This window comes from Fukomys damarensis, unplaced genomic scaffold, assembly GCF_012274545.1.
Source record: "Fukomys damarensis isolate Sample0158 unplaced genomic scaffold, DMR_v1.0_HiC HiC_scaffold_23, whole genome shotgun sequence".
Taxonomy (NCBI): Eukaryota; Metazoa; Chordata; class Mammalia; order Rodentia; family Bathyergidae; genus Fukomys; species Fukomys damarensis.
In genome coordinates, this window is record NW_022900935.1 from 12677646 (window position 1) to 12700206 (window position 22561).

Sequence of the window (22561 nt, forward strand, 5' to 3'; positions counted from 1 at the left end):
ATATATATATATATATGCATGCATGCTGAATGCTGCTCCCCAATGCCATCCAATGGAAAAGCAGGCTCATAAAAACATTACAGTGTGTCCTCATCCACCTTTTGTTCACTGAATCTGTCACCTTATAATTTCTAAATCTTCTCCAAAGTCAAAATGATCATGAAAGGTAAATGTTTTTAATTCATTCAGGACCCAAGGCAGTCACAACAGTGCAACTAAAAACATTCATTAATGACAAAGTGTCTTTTACTGTAATAAATTTTTAAAAATTTAAACATTATTGTGTAATACTGTCACTAATACTTGGTATGAGGAATTTCTCAATCTTTCAAATACTTATTGGTAAAAAATTTTCCCTGGTTATCCTTTAATACCTTTTAGTATTTGAGAGACAGCACAAAACAGTGGTCAGAATCACAAACCCTAACCCTGCTTCTTACTATGTATCTGAACTTTTAGGCAAGTTATTTTACTTCTGTGTGACTCAGGTTCATCAGTGGGAAATGTGTTTCTACACTTTATAGGGTCGTTCAAACAATTAAATACATTAATGTATGCAAAAGGCTTACTATAATGCATACCATATGTAGTAAATTATTAGTAGGTATTACGTGGTACTTTTTGTCTATGAAGTCTCATTTAATTATTTTTTTCTATTACTTGCCTATATCTTTTGCCAGTTTTATTATTAGTTGTGTTTTACTGATTTATAGGTACTTTATATGTTGGACAGTCATTCTTGGTTACCAAGGGTAACACCATGATCTAAATAAAGAAATATTCAATTTGAGCTGGGTGTGGTGGCCTATTCCTGTAATCCTAGAACACAGGAAGCTGAAGCAGGAGGACTATTAGGGAGTTTGAGGGAGTATGGGGTACATAAAAGAATTCAAAGTGGAGCCGCCTCTTGCCTTGCAAGGGCATGTCCTGAGTTCGATCCCCAGTACCAAAAAAAAAAAAAGAAGAATTCAAAGCTAGCCTGAACAACATTTGATACCCTGGGTCTCAATAACACCAAAATAAATAATTTGAGTGAAGAGTGGCAAATAGACACAAATCAGATGGCTAAATGGGACTATCAATTGCCTTAATTAATATGGAGGACCATTTGGTGATATGTCATAAAAAACTAAAATAAAAAGTTTATGTCTACTCCAGAAATTCTACTCTCAAGAATTTATCACAAAGAAATAGCCTGTGTACATGTGTAAATGAGATATGCACCAGCCAAGTGTGGTGGTCCATACCTGTAATCCCAGCACTCTGGAGGCTGAGAGAGGAGAATGACTGTCAGCTTGAGGCCAGCTTGGGCTACATAATGAGTTCAAGGCCTGCCTGGACTATATTGTCTCAAAACAGCAAAAAAAAGAAGAAAAAATAAGATATGCACCAAAGTACCATTACAGAAAAAAATCGTCAAAGAGTACTGATAAAAAGTAAGATTTTTAGCTGGGCATGGTGGCGCACGCCTGTAATCCCAGCACTCGGGAGGCTGAGGTAGGAGGATCGTTGTGAGCTCAAGACCAGCCTGGGTGAGTTCCAGGTCAGTCTCAACTATATAGTGAGACCCTGTCTCAAAAACAAAAATAAAAACAAACAACAGCAACAACAAAAAAGTAACATTATTGTGTGTATTACTGTAAGTATAAATGTATCATAAATGTGTGTTATAAATTATACAAAGCTGTTAAGTAAAATAATTTGTAAAAATATATAAGAAATGATTTTTTTGTTTACATTTTCTTTATTGTCCCCTTTCCCAGCTAAAAATTAAAGTAAAGGTCAAAATGTTGTTATTACCCTAGAATTGTTTCTTCTATACTGTTCTGTATTGTAAAATTGTCTTGTAGTCAGCGTAACTATTTTCTAATGAGGAAAAAGTAAACAAGTTTGTAAAGTCAATATGTGTAACCTTTTAAAACCTTACAATTAAGTTTACTGTTTTGGTCAAAATCGATAGTATTAACAATATTTACTGCCTATAATAGTCAATTGATAATTTTTTAGCAGTTTAATAGCTTTTTTTTTTTTTTTTTTTAATTTTTTTGGTACCGAGGATAGAACTCGGGACCTTGTGCTTAACAAGGCAGGTGGCAGCACCAATGAGCTAAATCCTTGGCCTTGTTTAACAGCATTTTAACATAAAGCCACTTCCTAATTTAAAAAATAAACAATATAAATACTCTAGAAAACAATTTACCGGCTTATAACTTCCTTTATACATGAAGAATATATCTTAGTGAACTACCTGATATGTATGCAAATGTTTTGGCTGAAATCACTGCAATACACCCACCCATATGTTGTGAATATAACCAAGACATCAGAATATTAATAGCCACCAGAAAACATCATGGTTGATATTTGCATTGATAAAATTGCCTTTAAATCTGTAATAAGTACAATAATACAAACTCCAAGAGGACAGGTATGTTGAAACAAAATGTGGTTCATAGTGGGTGCTCAACAAACTTTTACTGAGAGAAAACTATAAAAAGTCCACTTCTTTCTGCACTTAAAAAAATTTTTAGTCTAAACAATTTGGATCAAAACTGAATGGGAGCTTATAACAGTGGCATTTCAATTCTGTGGGGAAATGAATGATGACAATACAACTAGGCTACCAGTAAGAAAAACTTCTTCTGAAATAACCTTGCAGAGCTGGGTGCTTTGGCACACACCAGTCATCCCAGCATTGCAGGAAGCTGAGGCAAGATCCAAAATTTGAGCCCTGTTTTGGCAATGTATTAAGACCCTGTCTCAAAATTGAAAATAAGAACTGGAGATGCCTCTCAAAGGTACAATGCCCTGGGCTTAATCTCCCAATAGTGGAGAGAACAGCGGTAACCGGAGAGACAGGGAGAGAAGAAGAGAGAGGGAGAGAGGCAGAGGCAGAGACAGTGGTTCTTGTAGTATGTATAAAAATTAATTTCAGATGGATTAAAGATGTCAATATGAAAAACCAAGTATTTAAAAGTTTATAAAAATTAGGACACGGATGTAGCTCAGTGGTGCCATACCTGCCCAGCAAGCACAAAGTCCTGAGTTCAATTCTTGGTACAAAAAAAATGTTATATGAATTTAAGTATACAAGTAAGAAGACCATACTCAGCAACACAGAAAACCTAGAAACTATACACATTCTAAGTAACCTGAAAATATCCTTCTTCTTCTTTTTTTGTTCCGGGGATTGAACTCCGGTCCTTGCGCTTGCAAGGTAGGCCACTGAACTGGTGAGCTAAATCCCCGGCCGGAAAATACCTTAATATTGAAAAAATATATATATTCTTTGTTTTGTTTTGTTTGTTTTGAGACAGGGTCTCACTATGTAGTTGAGGCTGACCTGGAACTCACTATGTAGCCCAGGTTGGTCTCAAACTCACAGCGATCCTCCTGCCTCAGCTTCCCGAGTGCTGGGATTACAGGCATGTGCCACCACGACCAGCTTAAAAATATATATTCTTTGTATGTAAATTAAATCACCAATTCATAAAGTATATATAAAAATGTTTACTAAAATGTAGGGGTTTTGTTCTTTGCCCCCAGCATTAGAGATTGAATTTAGGACCTCACATATGCTAGGCAAGCACTATTCCAAATGAGCTACATCCACAGTGCTTTTTTAAAAAAAAATAATTTAAATTTAATTTTTTTTTTTGAGGCATTGGGTATTGAATCAGGGCCTTCATATTGAGCTATATATCCCCAATTCTTCTTTATTTTGAGACAGGGTTGCATTAAATTGCTAAGTTGTCCAAGATGGGCTTGAATTGTGATTCTCCTGTCTTAGTCACTCAGAAGGCTGAGATTATAGGCACACACCACTACACTTGGTTGAAGCATTATTTTTAAGAGAATTTGTAGAGAATCCCTGTACACTGTTGGGTTGTATAAATTAGGGCAGCTATTATGGAAAACAGTATGGAGGGTCCTTATAAAACTAAAGACAAATAATGTAACCTCACTTCTTGGTATTTACCCAAGTGATCTGAAATCAGTTTGTCCAAGAGATGCATATATTTCCATACTTGCTGCAGCACTATTCATAACAGCCAAGTTATGAATCATCATAAGTGTCCATATACAGATGAGATATAGTAAACAGGGTACCAATACACAACAGAATACTATACAGGTTTTTTGGTACCAGGGATTGAACTCAGGACCTTGCGCTTGCGAGGCAGGCAGTGGAACCACTGAGCCAAATCCCTAGCCCTAAACAATTTTTAAGTAGAAGGAAAACCTTACATGTGTGATAACATAGAAATAATTGGAGAACATTATTCTAATTGAAATGTGCCAGGTACAAAAGATAAATACCAAATGTTCTCACTTATATGTGACTTTTAAAACAGGTGAATTCTGGGTACTAAATTACAGTTAGATTAGGGCACTTAGTCTAGGTGTGCCACTGCACAGCACAGTGACTACACATAAGACGAACATACTGTACATTTCAAAAAGCTATAAGAATATTGAAAATTTTCACCATAAGGAAATGATAAATGTTTGAAGACATAAATATATTAACATTGATTTAAACAGTATGCAAATTACATATATATTGAAACATTTCAGTGTATTACTAGTATATACATTTTTTATGTTTCTATGTATCAGTTATAAAATAAACTTAGGGTTGCGGTATTGTTCAAGGATAGCGTGCTTGCTGATCATAGTCAAGGGTGGATCTGATTCCCAGCACAACAAAATAAATTTTTAAAAAATTTTTAAACTAAAATAAAAAAAAATTTTTTTTGGTACCAGAGATTGAACTCAGTACCTTGAGCTTTTGAGGCATGTGGTGGCACCACTGAGCTAAATCCCCGTTCCAGAAAAATACTTTTAAAAGACTTAAAAAAGAACAGGGGAAAAACTGAACTCATACAAGCAGAGAGCAGAGTGGTGGTTACCAAAGGGTGGGAAGAATGCAAGGATGATGGTATATGCTTCAGGTGTAGAGAAAAAAATAAGTTTTTTTTCCTCTTTTTTGGGGGAGGTCCACTGCACAACATAGGGCATATACTTAATAGCAGCGTATAGTACATTTCAAAATTATTAAGAGTAAATTTCAAATATTCTCATCATAAGAGTTTTATTTACTACATTCATAAATCATAACATCACATTGTACTCCACAAATAATTTGTCAATCAACCATTCAAAAAAAGGAAATATATATGGTATGGATTCTAAAATATTTTTAACATTTAAATATAAAATGGCAATTATATTCTTATCAAAAATATAAATATTACTATGATGCACTCCTGTAGTCTCAGAAATTCAGGAAATTGAGGCAAGAAGATGGCTTGAGCCCAGGAGTTTGAGGCCAGCCTGGGCAACACAGAACTATATTACCTCTTTAAAAAAAGAAAGAAGAAAAACACTGATATATTGAGTCAAAATGTGTTATTCATTAAAAAAAAAATTAGTTAAATCTGAGTAATGAATTAAATTGAATGCAAATCCACTTAAATTTATCTAAATATACCCTAAGAGTGGAAAGACCAAGGAGAAAAGAGAAATAATCTTTTTTTGGCGGCGGGGGCGGGGTTGAGACAGGGTCTCACTATGTAGTTGAGACTGACCTAGAACTCACTATGTAGCCCAGGCTGGTCTGTAACTCACAGCAATCCTACTGCCTCAGCCTCCCAAGTGCTGGGATTACAGGCGTGCGCCACCACGCCCAGCTGAAAGGATCTTAATGTGTACAGACCACACAGAGTAACTAGTATATTCATACACTGTAATTACCATATAGTTTTTGTTGGAGGAGAGTTTAACTTAAAGCGACCTGGAAGGATATCCCTAATGAGAAAAGCAACATGCAAAAAGATGTATGGGACAAGTCCTCATTTTGCTAAAAACTAGACAAAACTATTAATGAACAGCTACGTTCATGTTTAAAGTGTACACAGAAGACACAGAGGACACCTATCACGCTGCAACGTTGGTTACCCAGGATGTGGGAAGGAGGGAGATAAATTTTGTAAATATACTTCATGGTTTTTAAAGCTACATATTACTTTTGTAATTAAAAACAGTATTTTAGAGTCAGGCGTGGTAGTGCATGCTTGTAATCCCAGCACTTGAGTGGCTAAAGCAGAATTACCAGAAGTTCAAGGCCATCCTGGACTACATAGGGAGTTCAAGGCCAGCCTGAACAATAGAGTGAGAACCTTTCCCAAAAAACAAAACAAAACCAATTCTTTAGGAACACTGTGATAATAGTTCATACACAGATGGAAGAAAATTTGGCAAACAGAAAAAGAAAATCAACATCTTGATTTCTACTATGTACACATAACCTTTGCAAATACATTTAGTGCATTTTATCTTTTTTTTCTGGTACTGAGGATCGAACTTGGGACCTTGTGCTTGTGAGGCAGGCAGCAGAACTACTGAGCTAAATCCCCAGCCCTAGTGCATTTTATCTTATTACGCATTTATATGTACTACTATGTTAACATATAATGACACACATTTAATTTATACTCTAATGCTTTAACGTTCATATTTTTACATGTCACTGCATCTTATTTTGTAAATAAACTTATTGGCTAAATAATATACTATTTTATGAAAGTACTATAATTTACTTAACTATCATACTTTGGTGGGCACTGACATTATATTCAACTTTTTGTTTTTTGTTTTTGGTTCCAGGGATTGAACTCAGTCCTTGTGCTTGCCAGGCAGTCACGGAACCACTGAGCTAAATCCCTAGCATCCAACTTTTTTTTTTAACAATGGTGCCTGAACTTTAAAGTATGAGTTCTAAAGAGATGTGCAAAACCTGAGTTACTGACAAAAATATACAAAAATTTAAAATTACTCTTGAAACATACTCTCAAAACTGTATGTATTGACTGCTTTCAGCTATGCAGAAGAATCCTCAATTCAGAAGTGTTATAATTTTTTTCCCCTTTGGTTTTCTGGGACAGTCTTGCTATGTTGCCCAGGCTGGCCCTGAACCTGTAGCAATCCTACCTCAGCCTCACAAGTGCTGGGCTTCAGAGGTACACTACCATGGCCTGGCTTTAATGTCATAATTTTTTTTATTTTTGCCAATGTGATAAACAATAATCTGTCTATTAATTTAAATATTAAGAAGTTAAATGAAACCACATGACACACACACACACACAAATATAGCCATTCATGTTGCTATTTTACCAATTGCTATTTATGCTCTTACAAAATGCACCACCTGAATTTCTGTTTTCCTACTGTCTTAGCTTATAAAAACGATATATGATAAAGATGTTTTTTTTGGATACCAGGGATCAAACTTCGGATCTTGGGCTTGTGAGGCAGGAGGCGGAACCACTGAGCTAAATCCCCAGATGATAGACTTTTAAATCAAGGACAGTGATATATGAAGATTATAGGACTAATAGTAGATAACTAATATACATTTTCATTTTTCAGGTGAAACTTACAAGCTCTCACAACTATTAAAACTGCAATCAATTTTGTAACATTACTTAAGTGGATACCTGCTGAATTCCAAGGCACAAGTATAAGATACTGTCTGGATCATATTTTTCACCATTTGGTCTCCGCACCTCTTGGATAAACTGGCATAAACCCAAACTCAACTCAGCAAATGTACAAGACAGAATATCTTCCTTCAGCTTGACAGAGCGGACTGTAGAAAGATAGAAAACATTTGAAGCATTAACTTAAAATGAACATAGTGGTGGTGCATGCCTGTCATCTCAGCACTCAGGTTTCTAAAGCAAGAGGATTATACAAGTTTGAAGCCAACCTTGGGCCTCATGCTGAACTCAAAGCCAGCATGAATTGAATAGTGAGAATCTGTTCCCCCTCCAAAACAAAAACAAAAACAAAAAAAACCAAACCACAACAAAAAAAACCAGTAACATTATTTGCATTACTGACAACTGTGGTACAAATTTAATTTGTTCTATGATTTTGGAAAATATGGCCATATTTGTGTTTGTGTGGGAAAGATGGTTGCAGTTATATCTGTCACCTGAAGCAGAGTTTGCAAACAAAAGCATTCATGAACCCAGGTACTTTGCCTAGCATCATGGTATAGTCTATTAAAAACAGATCTTAAGGCCAGGGATTTAGCTCAGTGGTTCCACCGCCTACCTCAAAAGCTCAAGGCCCCTAGTTCAATCCCCGGTACCAAAAACAAAACAAAACATATCTTGATCTCAAGATTTTTTCAAATAGGGAAACAATAACAATGTAGTCCATACAGGGCAATGGGTAGTATTAGAGTTTTACTTAAGCAGGATTTTATGAAAGCAAATGAAGGACATGTGTAATACAGAATCAGGTTATTTTCTGGAGTGAGTGACAATGGGGCTAGATCTTCAGAGCTGAAGAGTTAAAAAGATTCAATTCCAATCTGAGGAGGCAAAAATATATCCCAAAGTACAGTCAACAAAACACTAGTCCTATGTGAATGCTGGAGAAAATTGAGTTTCTAGGATCTGATGAACTTGGAAAATGCCAGATTCTGTATCTGCCTCTGAAGAATTTCCACTACCTACTGGTACATTAAACACTTTGAGACTATCTGTTTTTTTTTAACGTTCTTTAACTATCTTAACTTAGATTTGACCACAAAACACTTCAAATAACATAAAACATCCTCATGCATTTAGAAATGCTAAAGTATCCCATCTGCTAGGAAACAAAAGTGAAAAGGTTCAGAAGACTTAAGCATGAAGGAGAAAAGCAAAAACAGGTGTAGCAGATCACAACGGGCCTCATGTTATCATATTAAGATTTGAGGACAGTAAAAAACAATTTTGAATAGGGCAGTCATCTCACTGATTTGTACAGCTCTTACTGCAACAGGCTGATCTATTTTGTGTTAGAATTAATAATCAAAATGCTGTTTCCAGATACTGCTCTTTTGCATTTAGACAGGAATGCACATTTTCAAAGACATACTTGGGCTCCCCTCTGGGTTGACTCTACATAAGACAAATGGAAGCTTATAAGGGCAAGGACCATTTTTTATCTCTCAACCCACTACATAGTACTATGCTTGATACTTAACAGGTGTTAGTATTTTTTTGATGAATGACTAGAAATGGACAGGTACTTCCCTTGGCTGTGGCTTTTAGGCCTGGTTGTCTTAAATAGTATTATCTCTCCTCTCTATCTTTTTCCTTGTTTCCATTCCCTTTTTCTTTTCTTGAGGCAGGATCTTACTATGTTGCTCAGACTGGTCTCAAACTTGTAAGCTTAAGCCTCCGAAGTAGCTGGGGCTACAGGTACAGGCCATTGAGCCCATTACCTTTCTTTTATAAGACAAAGTGCTGCAAAGTGGCTCTAACTTGAATTTGATCATCTGAAGTTACATAGCTAACCACCAGTGGCTCAAGCCTTGCAAGGGGATAGTCATGCACGTACCACCGTGGTCCAAGCCAGTGGGAATGTGTTAAAGTGGGTGGTTATAAGAATAACAAATGTCTACACTAGGAGAATATTTATATAACTTTGGAGCAGAGAGATTATAACTGATCTGTAGGAACTCAAGGAGTCAAAGCCCAGCACATGCACTAATTGCTTCAGTATGGAGGGCTGTGTATGCCCCCAAACCAGAAAGAGACTACCAGCAGGTGAAGCCAACAGTGTTATGAACACCAAGGTATAAGAGACAATATGTAACTGGAAAATGGCAAAAACTCTAGTTACAATGGACACACTCTTCTATTCTTACTCCATCTCATCCAATAAAGATTAAGTATAAAACAAACAATAATAAAAAGTAAAATATAAACAGTAAACAAAAACTTAGAACAAGGTATCAAAACCAGTGAAAAATGAAAACTAAAGTAGGTCTTATAATTATATGCTCTTTCAGCAGGCTGGGAGGCTAAGGCATGAGTAACCTAAGTGCAGGCCTAGATCACACAATTTAGTGAGACCCTTTCAATCAATCAATCAATCAATGTATATCTGAGGGTGTAGTTCAGTGTTAAGGCACTGGGTTCAATTCTCAGTAATGACAACACAACAAAACTAAACACAACACACATAAACTGCTTTACTTGAAATGTTACATAAAAACATTTCTCTGTGACATAGAAAGTTCCTGGCAGCTAATGTGAAACCCACAAATATTACCAGATACATGGATCTCACTGTTAGGAAACATTGCTACAGAAGAAGTAAGGCTTTTCCAGGTATTTTTCACACACAAACACACACACACACACACACACACGCACACACACACACACACACAAAATCAACAACAGATTCCACGTGGATTATTATGTAGAGTAGGGCTGAAGACATTTTGAAACATTTGCAGTGTTGGAAAATAAAACATTCCTTATATTTGCATCATAAACTTACTACCATAAGAAACATCTTAACTTTTATAACATCCTCTTTATAATTAAGGGAAGGTTAATAATTTAACTTACTTAGATGTAAAATTTAAATGAACAGTAATATAATAAATAATTCATAACAAAGAGAAACAACTTTTACCTCTACAGCCTGCCTCTGAAGATTCTTGAGAGATTGCCTGGTCTTGAGCACTTCCTAAAGGGTCAGAACATGGGCTGGATGAGGCAGGCTCACCTCCTGATGAGAAAGACAAATGAGTTGAAAAGATGAAGGACACATAAGAAGCCAAATCCTCATCTCATCAGGTATCACTTTTGGGTAAATTAATGGCCTTGCTTATATATTTCTTTCACTTAAATTAAGACAAATTCACATCGTATATTTACCTCCACACTTTGTATCCACTTGCTCTTCCTTGGCATTTTTCCACTGAACCCAGTTCTTCCAAGCATTTACCCCGTACATGTATTTCAGTGTCATTCCAGATACTGAGCACCCTTGAAAGGCTCCTTGAATAAGACTCCTGGGCTCCACACCCACTATAGACTTCTTCCGTCCCTGTGAGAATTCCAAAAATTTGCAGACAATAAGTACGTTTTAATTTTTCACAATCACAGTTATCAAAGCTGGAAAATGTATAAACCTATAAAAATACAAAATTTAGTTTTATATTCTAAAGATTCAGAATTCTTAGAGCCAGAAAGGACATTTGGATACTATTTTCTAGATATTGGACCCACTCAGTGAGATATGAGTAACTACCACTACCACTTAGGTCCATTTAAAGCAACACATAAACATATATTCCAGACTATAAAACAGACCTCAATAAATTCTCTAATCATTAATGGAATTAAACTAGAAACCAAAAATGAAAAGTTATCAAGACAGTCCTCTACCTCTCTGCTTCTGAGTAGCTCTCTACAGCAATGCCCCTCTGCCATGCCCCTCCTGGTCTTAGAGCCACAGACTATGGAATGGAAAGTCCAGGTGAGCAACACTCCTTCCCTATGTGAGCAAGCAGACTCATGCCAGACAAGTGGTACTGTCTCCCACCTCTGTAAAGGCAAGACCACCCAATAATGCCAAGCTGGCTCTACATTGTGCTTTCCCATGGCACAGCAGAGGTGAGGGTTATCAAACCAATCTGGTCATAGAGAAGGACAATGCTCAGGGAGAGGGGAGTATCTGGACCCCACGACTTCAGACATTAAATGCAACAGCCCACTCAAGCTCCTGCCCTGCACTCTTCACATAGCAGAGGCCAAAGGACTGATCACATTCCCCTTCCACCAACAAGCAAAAGAACATGCCTTAGCTTGGGCAATAACCATATTCTAGGGGAAAGAGAAAGGTGCCTGTAATGAAGTAAGGGCACCTCAAAAACACATAGGTTCTAAAGCTAGGTGGAAAAAAATCATGACTAGATGGATCCCAAGATGGCAGATCTTGAGGAGAAACCATGCATTCAGTAACACAGAAACCTTTTTCCTTGACTCAGTCTTTCTCTGACTGCACTATTTTACATTATTTTTATATTTTCAACATTGGGTATTGGAGGGTTCTTTTTCCCCTTTTAGTTTCTTTTCTCTCCTTTTCTTTTCACCCTTTCAACTTTTCCTCCTCTTCCTTCTTACCTTGCTTTTATTTCATATTTTAGCTATTTATCTTTTCTGTCTTGTTCATCTTTTCTTGATTGGTTCTCCAACACTACTAATTTCCTTTTATTAAATAGGATCCCCTATATCACCTTTCTCTCCCCCTTCTCATATCCCATTGATTTTTTAAATTTAGCTTTTTTCATTTTATGGTTCCCCATGCCTTTACTAGTGTTAACTACTAAGCATTAGGAATCTCTAGAAAGCTAGTTAACTTTATGCTATTGCTGTTGAATATTGTTGCATTGCTGGTACAGGGAAAGTTGCTCCACATACTAGCTATTCACGATAGGTCAATAATAGGTCAATGTTACAGTGTTCCTATTATAATTATAGATTGATTCTATGATTAAGGTGGTATTTTATTGGTTTTTAGGGTTTACAAATATTTGCTTAATATGTGACACTAAAATTTACACTGATTTTATTACTATTGGCCACAGTTGCATAACTTGGTATTAGTTTTCCTGAGATTGCCTTGGGATCATTAACACTACTATTGCCCATACATGGAAAACTCAGTACCAGGCCAAATACACACCGCAAACTCCCACCTTAAGTATACAGTGGTGACTGGCTCTGGGACAGAGGCAAAGATCAGAAGTTGCCCACGTGCAGGTTGTATCAATGAAAAGTAAACATTAACTAGAGAGGTCTCCATACTAAGAAGAAAGCTTTCTGACACAATCAACTTGCAATCCTCCACACACAAAAGAAGAAACAAAAATAGAAACATGAAGATTCAAGGCAACAAAATGCCTCCAATATCTCCCAATTCTCCCAAAGCTGATCCATGGGGCATTGAAATATAAGAAACCAAAAGTCCTACCCAAGTTAACCAAAATGCTACCAGGGGAGATAACAAAGCTGATCAATAAGACACTTTACAAGCACATAGGAGTATAAAAGTACTGGGCCAGATAAAACAATCAACAAAGCTACAGAAGACACTAGTAAAAAGCTAGAAGAGCTAAACAAAAAGATGCAAAACATGAATGACCAACATAGCAAAGACTTAAGAGTTCATAAAAAGACTCCAAAGCTGGGTGTGATGGTGCATGCTTGTAATCCCAGCACTTGCAAGGCTGAGGCAGGAAGATTGCTCCAAGTTTGAGTTTGAGGCAAGCCTGGGCTACACAGTGAGTTCAAGGCCAATCTCAACTACATAGTGAGACTCTGTCTCAAAAGAGTAAACTTCCAAGTAGAAATTAAAAAGTTTAAAAATTCTCTCCAAAATATGAGCAGAAATGACCAATGTAAGAAAAGAAAAGGAAGGCAGGCCTATTGTTGATCAATTAATGAGAGATGCCTTAAAAGCAACGAGAGAGCATGAAAAAATGGATACAACAACTCCTAGAATTAGTAAAAAATCAGGAGAGCACAAATGGCATAAAAAGTTTATTTGCTGAAATAACAGTGTAAAAATTTCCCAATATGGGAAAAGAATTTAACATACAGATAAGAGAAGGATATTGAACCCCAAACAGACATGATCAGAAAAGAACTTCTTCATGCTGCATCACAGTCAAAATCCTAGAATACTGACTCAAAACAGTAGTAGTTACAGAAGACCAGCAAATCATATAAACATAAAGAGTTTGGCATGAGATGTTCAAGCCCTAAAAAACCCTCAATTTCCAACCTGATATATCCTGCAAAACTATCTTTCAAAATTGATGGACAAATAAGATGCTTTCATGATAAAGAATACCTAAAGAAATTCATGACAACCAAACTAACATTCCAAAAAATTCTCAAGTATACCCTAGAAATAGAAAGTGACAATGAAGCTAACAATGACAAAAGGGTCTAACAGAATGAACACACCATGTACAGTGATCAGTTAATGAGAAGGGAAAAACATGGACTGGGGATTTAGCTCAGTGGTTACACTGCCTGCCTCATAAGCACAAGGTCCCGAGTTTGATTTCTGATACCAAAAAAAAAAAAAAAAAAAAAAGAGAGAGAAGGGAAAAACAGGGAAATAGCATCAGGAAAATAAATTAGTGACAGCAGTAAGTCAATACCTGTCAGTATGTAAACGGTCTCAATTCCCAGTCAAAAGACACTGACTGGCAGACTGGATCAAGAAACAAAATCCAATGGTACGCTATATACAAAAAACACATTTAGCCAGGCATGGTAGCACATACATATAATCCCAGCACTTGGGAGGCCGAGGCAGGAGGATTGCCAAAAGTTTGAGGCCAGCCTGGATTATATAATGAGTGCAAGGTTAGCCTAGAATACACAGTGAGACCTTGTTTAGAAAAACCAAAAAAGTAACACATTTAACCCAAAAAGAAATGCAGAATAAAATACAAAGCCTGAAAAACAATATTATATGTAACAAAAACCTGAAAAAGAACAGTTACAGGTGGCTAGCTATCCTCCATTCAGAAAAAATGGACTTCCACTCATTAAATTAAATTAAATTAAATGAGGCAATAACCACATATGGGTTAAGGGAACGATCTAACAGGGAGAGATCACAATAATATATGTGTGTATGTATATATATATATATACCAAAAAATGCCACACCTAACTTTATAAAACAAGTACTACCGTACATAAAAGACGAGATAAACATAAACATAGCTATAATGGGGAATCTCAATATCCCATTGTCACAGACAGACAAAGTAGGCAAAAATCGAAAAAGAAGCATCAGAGTTCAACAAAATCTTAGAACAAATAGACTTAACACACATCTATCAGCTTGAACCACTAGTGGTTCATGAATGACTGTATCATCAAGTGGCATGTACCACTCACGGTGCAAACAGATCTAATGACTTCTATCAGTCACCTTTTTTGGAGACAAGGTCTTGCTAAGTAGTCCACACTGGCCTTACACTCACTATGTAGTTCAGCCCAGTCTCAAAGTCATGATCCTCCTGTCTCAGACTCCCAAATGCTGGGGTTGATTACCAGGCATGCACCACCAATCCTGGCTTATCGGTATTACTATTAAAATTAATTGAAAGTCTATAAATGGACCAAATCTGCTTAGTTCCTTGAATTTGAATAACTACTGCTCAAATAGAAATAATCAGTACTATTTATACCAATTAAAGTATAATTTCATTAAAAAGTTATTTATATTCACAGATTTACTTTATACATAATGGCAGTGGATTTATGTTGAATGCATAAATCATCATAACACATTTGGCTTTTTTTGGGGGGGGTCTTGCTATGCATTCCAGGCTGGCCTTGAATTCATTATGTACCCTACACTAGCCTTGAACTCACTACTGTTCTTCTGCCTGACTCTCCCAAGTGCTGGGATTGCAGGTGTGCACCACCACATCTGAGACCCTTGGCTAATTTTTGGCCATAGTGCTACCCATTTTTTAAGTTAATGTTCAGTAACATTCTCTACATTGCCTGCATGTGTTTATCAATTCTAAATAACTATTTAATTCTATAATTGAGTAATTTGCACCCATGACATTTCTTCATGCACTAATAGTTTATCGATAATTAATTCTCTAAATTTTAACATGGTAATTTTATAAGTACTCCATTGCTGGTGTATACAATATGTATTTACAACTGTTGTACCACAGATTACCTGTATTATCATTTTTATACCATTTTGACATTTTCCTTAAGGAAACATTTATTATAGATGACATCTGGTCTACTAAATCCAAGGCTTTCTTTCCATTACTGTAATCAAATATAAAATCAGACCTTAAGTTTCTTGGTTTTCCTTCAATCACTGTACATATATGATTTTGATAAGTCACTAACATACAAATAGGTCTTTTATCAGTTCATTTAACAAATTTTATTCCTGATTTTCAAAGCTTATGATTTTGTTACGTTTTGCTCATACTGGGAAAAAATTTTGATTTAGCTGTACCGTGCTGCAAAAATACGTCTTGTTTTGTAAAAGTTCTTGTGCTAAGGGTATATCTTAATAATAACTAACTGTATATAATGTGTGGTATTGAAATACTAAATCATTCATGAATTTCAAAACAACACTATAAGAATGCCCATACATCAAAGGGTTTGCACTTTTTCTGGCAAAGACACATAAATCGTAGGTCTAACCTTTAGGGAAACATAATTTATAATTTGATATCTGTGCTAATTTCTTTTGATTTCTTAGTCAAAACACAGACATTAAATTATACTTTTATCTATTACAACATTTTTCCAGGTTTTACTGTATTCTTGAATAGTCTCACAACTTCTATCCCCTCCTTTTTTTGAGACAGGTTCTTGCTACATAGTTTAAGATGTCCTTGAACTCACTCTGCAGTCAAGGCTGGCCTCAAACTCATGGCAATCCTCCTGCCTCAGTTTCCCAGGTGCTGGGATTACAGGCATGTGTTACCACAACTGGTGATTTTTCTAAATTAATTCAAAGGATCCTTGGTTCCATGTGTGATATTGTCAGAGAAATGTAAACAGTTCAAAATAGCCAAAATATGAGTGTTGTACGGCATTATGTATATATCCATGGGCATATTTATTATTTTCTGATTAATACAACCCAATATCTGGAAAATGTACTATCCCCATAATTAATAATAAACACATAAAATTTTTCATCTAATTGTAACAGATTCCTAGCATTGTTGAAGTTTTGTTCTCTTTGCACTAAAGCAGCATTATATGGCACATCTGTTTCTTCAACTATAACTGAGTATATTATTAAATACTAATACTTCATACAACTTGAAGAGGATCACTATAAATAATATTTCTTATTAGAAATTCCATATTTCACAGTCCCATGAGCTCATGTTCTATGTTTCTACTGACTGCTATTCGTGTTCTTGATCTTCTACATTCGTATTCAAATCTACCCTATGTTCACTGAATATAATGGCCACAAGATTACATTCACCTAACACTAATGCATCTTCATCTGAAGAATAACAGGTCCTGACCTTTTCCTCTAATGAGATATAATTACTGGCTCAGCTGATGAATCATCCATTTGCTGCAACTGCTACAACTGGGAAAAAATTGTACAAAATTGAAATGCTTAAAGTTGAAAAATGAATGTTACAATATACCTTTTTTTTTTGGGTACCAGGGATCAAACTCAGGTCCTTATGCTTACAAGGCTAGCCCCGGAACCACTGAGCTAAATCCCTGGCCCGTGAATGTTACAATATACACATGTACACAAAAAATTATATATTACATATATATTATAAAAATGAGAACTGCCAAGGAACTACAAAGGAACAATAAAAGAAAAATTTACCACTAAGCTTAATAATAATCTAGCAGTGAAACAACAATACCTATTTTTGTTTTAGCACCTTATATTAACATAGGAGCATATACAGGTTAACTATATAACATCAGATGATCAAATTCACATCAGAGCCACACAGCAGGGAGACATACAAATTATGTCTCATCATGAACAACATATTATAATATTATATATTAACATATATCTATGCTAATAGTTATCTACAAAATGTTCTACCCAACAAAAGAACACATATTCTTCTCAGCAGCATATGCAACTTTCTCCAAAACAGACCACATACCAGCCAATAAATCAAACTTAACTAAAATGCTTGAAATTACACCAGTATTTTATCCAAACATCGTGCAATGAAATGAGAAGTCAATAACAAAAGGAAACAAACTGTGCAAATGCATGAAAACAAAACAATATACTCTGAAATAAACAATAAGTTAGACAAAATCAAGCAAGAAATAAGACAGTTTTTAGAATTAAACAATGCCTGTAAAACATGTCAGAACTTATAGGTCACAATGAAAGCAGTCTTAAAAGGAAATTTCTAGCTGTGAATGTTTACATCACAAAAACAGAGCAAGCCCAAATAAATAATGATGTGCTCAAGTCCTATAAAAACAAATATAATCTAACCCAAAGCTAGTACAAGAAAGGAAATTGCAAAGATCAGAGCGGAGATCAATAAAATTAAGACAAAAAAAAAAAGCATCAAAGAACTAGTTCTTTAAAAGAATAAACAAAATAGACAAATCCTAAGCCAATCTAACTTGAAAAAAGACCCAAATCAATGTAACTAGAATAAAAACTGTGGTATCACAAAGGACACTGTTGAGATGAAAGAGATTAACTGCTTTGCAAGTGTGTATACCAAATAAACTGGAGAATTCCAAAGAAATGGGTAAATTACTAGGTAAATATGAATTAACAAAATTGAACCAAGAACATATAAAAATCCCGAATAATCCAAATCAGACAATAAAATTCAACCAGTAATAAAAACCTAAGAAACACCCCGGTCCAGATGGGTTCCAGCTGAATCCTACAAAAACTTCAGGGAAGTTCTAATATCAGAACTCCTCAAGCTTTTTAATGACATTGAAAGGGAAGGAGGAGACACCCAAAGTTATTCCTAGAAGCTAGCATTACCCTGATTCCAAAACCAGATAAGGAGCTGATTTTTTTAAAAAAAGAGAGATAACTATAAACCAATCTCTTTAAGGAATTTAGATGCAAAAATCCTCAGCAAGATACTGACAAACAGAATGCAATGAATCATCAAACATGATACATCATGTCCAAACAGGCTTCCTCTTACACCATGTAAATAATACAAGGCAAAAACCACTGAATCATCTCAACAGATTCAGAAAAAGCCTTTGTACCCAGGTTTGGTGGCACACAGCTAGTATCTCAGCACTTGGGAAGCTGAGACAGGAGGACTACCACATTTGAGGTCAGCCTGGGCTACACAGTGACTTCAAGGCCAGCTTGAACTACACAATGAAACCTGGCTTTTAAAAATGCAAGCCCACAAGACCTGTCATGTAAAGGTACAAGATCCCAATGATGAATGTAACTGTATTGCATGCCTAAAATGTACCAATAAACTCAATGAGAGAAAAATAAAATAAAATAAAAGTGCAAGCTCACCGGACATTCTGGCACACACCTGTAATTCCAGCACTCAGGAGGCTGAGGCAGGAGGATCAGTGTGAGTTCGAGACCAGCCTGGGCTACACAGTGAGTTCAAGGCCTGCCTAAACCACACAGTGAGACCATCTCAAATACCAATCTATCAATCATCAATCTCCTTTGTCCTTTCATGATAAAAAACACTGAAGAAAATAAGTATAAAAGGACCTTGTTCCAATCTGACAAAGCTATTTCAAATCTAACTTGGGGAAAAAAAATGAAAGCTTCCCCTGCAGAATGAGGAACAAGATAAAGATGTACACTATCACCATTTTTGTTCAACGTATTACTCAAAACATTAGCAAAAGTCATTAAGCAAGAAAAAGAAATTAAAAGGGGATATGCATAGTAAAGAAGTCAGATATTATTTGCAGATGACATGACCTTCTACATAGAAGTTATCTCCAAAAACTAAAAAAAAAGACTTTCAGAATAACAAATTTAGTAATCTAGCAGGACACAAAGCCAACACACAAAATCAATAGTATTCTACTTTGAGAATCTGTACTCTAGTATGGAAAACTCAGAATAGACAGATGCATATGAATTACCAAAGCTGAGTAAAAAAGATATAGAAATTCTAAATAACCCAGTATCAGTCAATGAAATTAAAGAAGTAATTTAAAAACTACTAAAAAGAATAGCCGAGGTCCTGACAGATTCACTGCTAAATTCTACAAAAACTTTAAGGAAGATTTAATGCCACTACTCCTCAAACTCTTTAATGAAACTGAAAAGGAAGTAATACTCCCAACCTCATTCCTTGCATTACCCTGATACCTAAACCAGAGAAGGATCGAACCAAAAAGAAAAAACTAAGGGCCAATGTGCTTAATGAACATACATGCAAAAGTATTCCAAAAGGGCCAGGGACATAGCTCAGTGTCACTGCGCCTGCCTGGCAAGCACAAAGTCCTGAGTTCAATTTCTAGTACCCAAAACAAAAACAAATAATTAGGGGTAGGGAATTTAGCTCAGGGGTACTATGCCTTCCTTGCAAGCACAAGGTCCTGAGTTTGATCCCTAGTACTGGAGAAAAAACAAAAAAATCTCAAAAAGATACTAGCCAACTGAATGCAGAAAATCATCAAGATTATGCACCATGACCAAGTAGGTTTCAACACAGGGACACAGGGATGATTCAACATATGCAAATCAATAAATGTAATACACTATAGTAACAGAGCTAAAGACAAAAATCACATGATCATCTCAATAGCTACAGAAAAAGCATCTGACAAAGCCCAACACTCATTCATGATAAAAAAAAAAAAAACCCAGAAAATTGGAATAGGTCTTTATCTCAATCTATGACAAACCAACAGCCAACAATATACTAAATGGACAAAAACTGGAAGCTTTCACTCTAAATCAGGAACAAGACAAGGAGGTCCACTGTCACTACTCTTGTTCAATATAGTTCTGGAAATATTAGCCAGGGTAATTAGATGAGAAAGAAAAAAAAAAAAGGAATAAGGATAGGAAAGGAAGAAGGTAAATTATCATTATTTGCGATGACATGATAATCTACATAGAAAAGCCCCAAAACTCCACAAAAAGACTTCTAGACTTCATAACCAAACTTAGCTGGATATAAAGTCAACATTCAAAAATAATTAGTCTTCTTGTACATGAATAATAAACTCACTGAGAGTGAAATTTGGGAAACAACACCTCTTACAATAGCATTCCAAAAAAATGCAATACCTAGGAATCAACGTAACAGAGGAAGTAAAAGACTTCTACATTAAAAACTACTCTGCCAGGGATTTAGCTCAGTGGTTTGGTGGCCTGCCTTCCAAGCGCAATGACCGGAGTTCAATCCCCGGTACCAAAAAAAAAAAAAAAAAAAAAAAAAACTACTCCACACTGCCTGCCTCACAAGCACAAGGACCCAAGTTTGATCCCCAGTACCAAAACAAAACAAAACAAAACAAACATAAAACTACTCTGAAAAAGGAGAATGAAGAGAATGTCAGAAAATGGAAAGATATTCCCTGTTCTTAGATAGGCAGAACCAATATAGTGAAAATGGCCATACTTTGAAAACTATTATACAGATTTAACACAATCCTGATCAAAATACCAACAGTATATCACACAGAACTGGAAAAAACAATCCTAAAATTCATATGAAACCAGAAGAGATATAGAATAGCAAAAGCAATGCGGGGCAATAAGGGAAAAAAACAGGGGCACCACAACCCCTCATTTGAAGTTATGCTACAAAGCTACCGTAATAAAAACAGCATGATACTGGCAAAAAAAACCCAAAAACCCAAAAAACCTCAAAAAACAAAAAACCAAAAACAGAATCAAGACTCAATGACTAGAATAGAAGATACAAAAACAACTTCAAGCACATTCAACTGCCATATCTTAAAAGTGGCCAAACATCTTCACTGAAAGAAAAATAGCTTCTTTAACAAATGATGCTGGGAAAACTGGCTTTCCACATGCTGAAAATTGAACCTATGCTCATATCTCTCACCATGTACTAAGCTAAAATAGAAACAATCTGCTGGAAGATAGGATACGTAAAATTCTAGAAGATATAAGTTTAGGCAGACTAATGAACAAAACCCTGACTGCACAGGAAATATTATAAAGAACTAATTGGGATCACATCAAACTAAAAAGCTTCTACACAGCAAAAGAAAGAAAAAGAAAGAAAAAAAGAAAACCATCCTAAAATTTATGTAGAACTAAAAGACAGCAAGAATAGCCAAAGCAATCCTGGGTAAAAAGAACAATGGGGGACCATCACAATCCTGGACTTGAAGTTGTATTACAAAGCCATAGTGATAAAAGCAGCATGGTACAGGTACAAAAACAGACAGAAGGAGAAATGGAACTGAACAGAGGATACAGAAATAAATCTAGGCACATTCAACTATTTCATCTTTTTGACAAAAGGGTCAAAAACAAACACTGAAGGAAAGATAGTCTCTTTAATAAATGGTATTGGGAAAAGTGCCTATCCACACTCAGAAGACTGAATCTAGAACCTTATCTCTCACATGTACTAAAAAAAAAAAAAAAATCAAAACAGATCAAAGAATTGAAAATTTAAAAAGGAACAACCTGCTGGAAGAAAAAATAGGAAAAATTCTTAAAACCCTATGTACAGGCAAGGATTTTCTAAACAGAACAGAACTCTGGTTGCACAGCCAATAGCACTGAGAATTAAAAAATGGGATCACATCAAATTGAAGAGCTACTGCATAGCAGAATTAAAAACCTAAGTGAAAAGAAAACTTACAGTATGGGAAGAAAATTTTGTCATTAGAGAAACCCAAATTAAAACAACACTGCGATTCCATCTTACCCCAGAAAGAAAAATAAATATGGCAAGGCTGCATGGAAAAAAGAACCCTTATAAAAACTATATATAAGAATATAAACTAGTACACTATGGAAATGAGAATCCACATTTCCAAAAAATCTGAAACTGGAAATTCCATTTGACTCAGCTATTTCCCTCTAGGGAATCTTCCCAAACAATTAGACGTCCTTTTACAGTGATATATGCATTTCCATAGTTATAACACCATAATTCACAATAGGTAAATCTTGAAAGTGACCTATATGTCCATTAACAGATGAATGGACAAAG

General features: G+C 35.6%; 2 protein-coding genes across 9 annotated transcripts in view; one reads left to right on the top strand and one right to left on the bottom strand.

Annotated features, from left to right (window-relative positions):
* The window catches only part of Kiaa0319l (KIAA0319 like), a 136015-nt gene extending 128516 nt beyond the window's left edge, over window positions 1-7499 (top strand). The window contains exon 21 of the mRNA XM_033767711.1: window positions 7435-7499. Coding sequence (XP_033623602.1) covers window positions 7435-7484 — 50 coding nt within the window. The 3' untranslated portion in view covers window positions 7485-7499. The remainder of the gene's footprint in view (window positions 1-7434) is intronic.
* Window positions 1-22561, bottom strand: part of Zmym4 (zinc finger MYM-type containing 4) — a 115321-nt gene that overhangs the window by 7432 nt on the left and 85328 nt on the right. For all 8 annotated transcript variants that reach the window (XM_033767706.1, XM_033767705.1, XM_010645242.3 and 5 more), the window contains 3 exons: window positions 10737-10908; window positions 10492-10587; window positions 7503-7654 (listed from right to left, as the gene is read on the bottom strand). In XM_033767706.1, the coding sequence (XP_033623597.1) occupies window positions 7503-7654; window positions 10492-10587; window positions 10737-10908 (420 nt within the window). The remainder of the gene's footprint in view (window positions 1-7502; window positions 7655-10491; window positions 10588-10736; window positions 10909-22561) is intronic.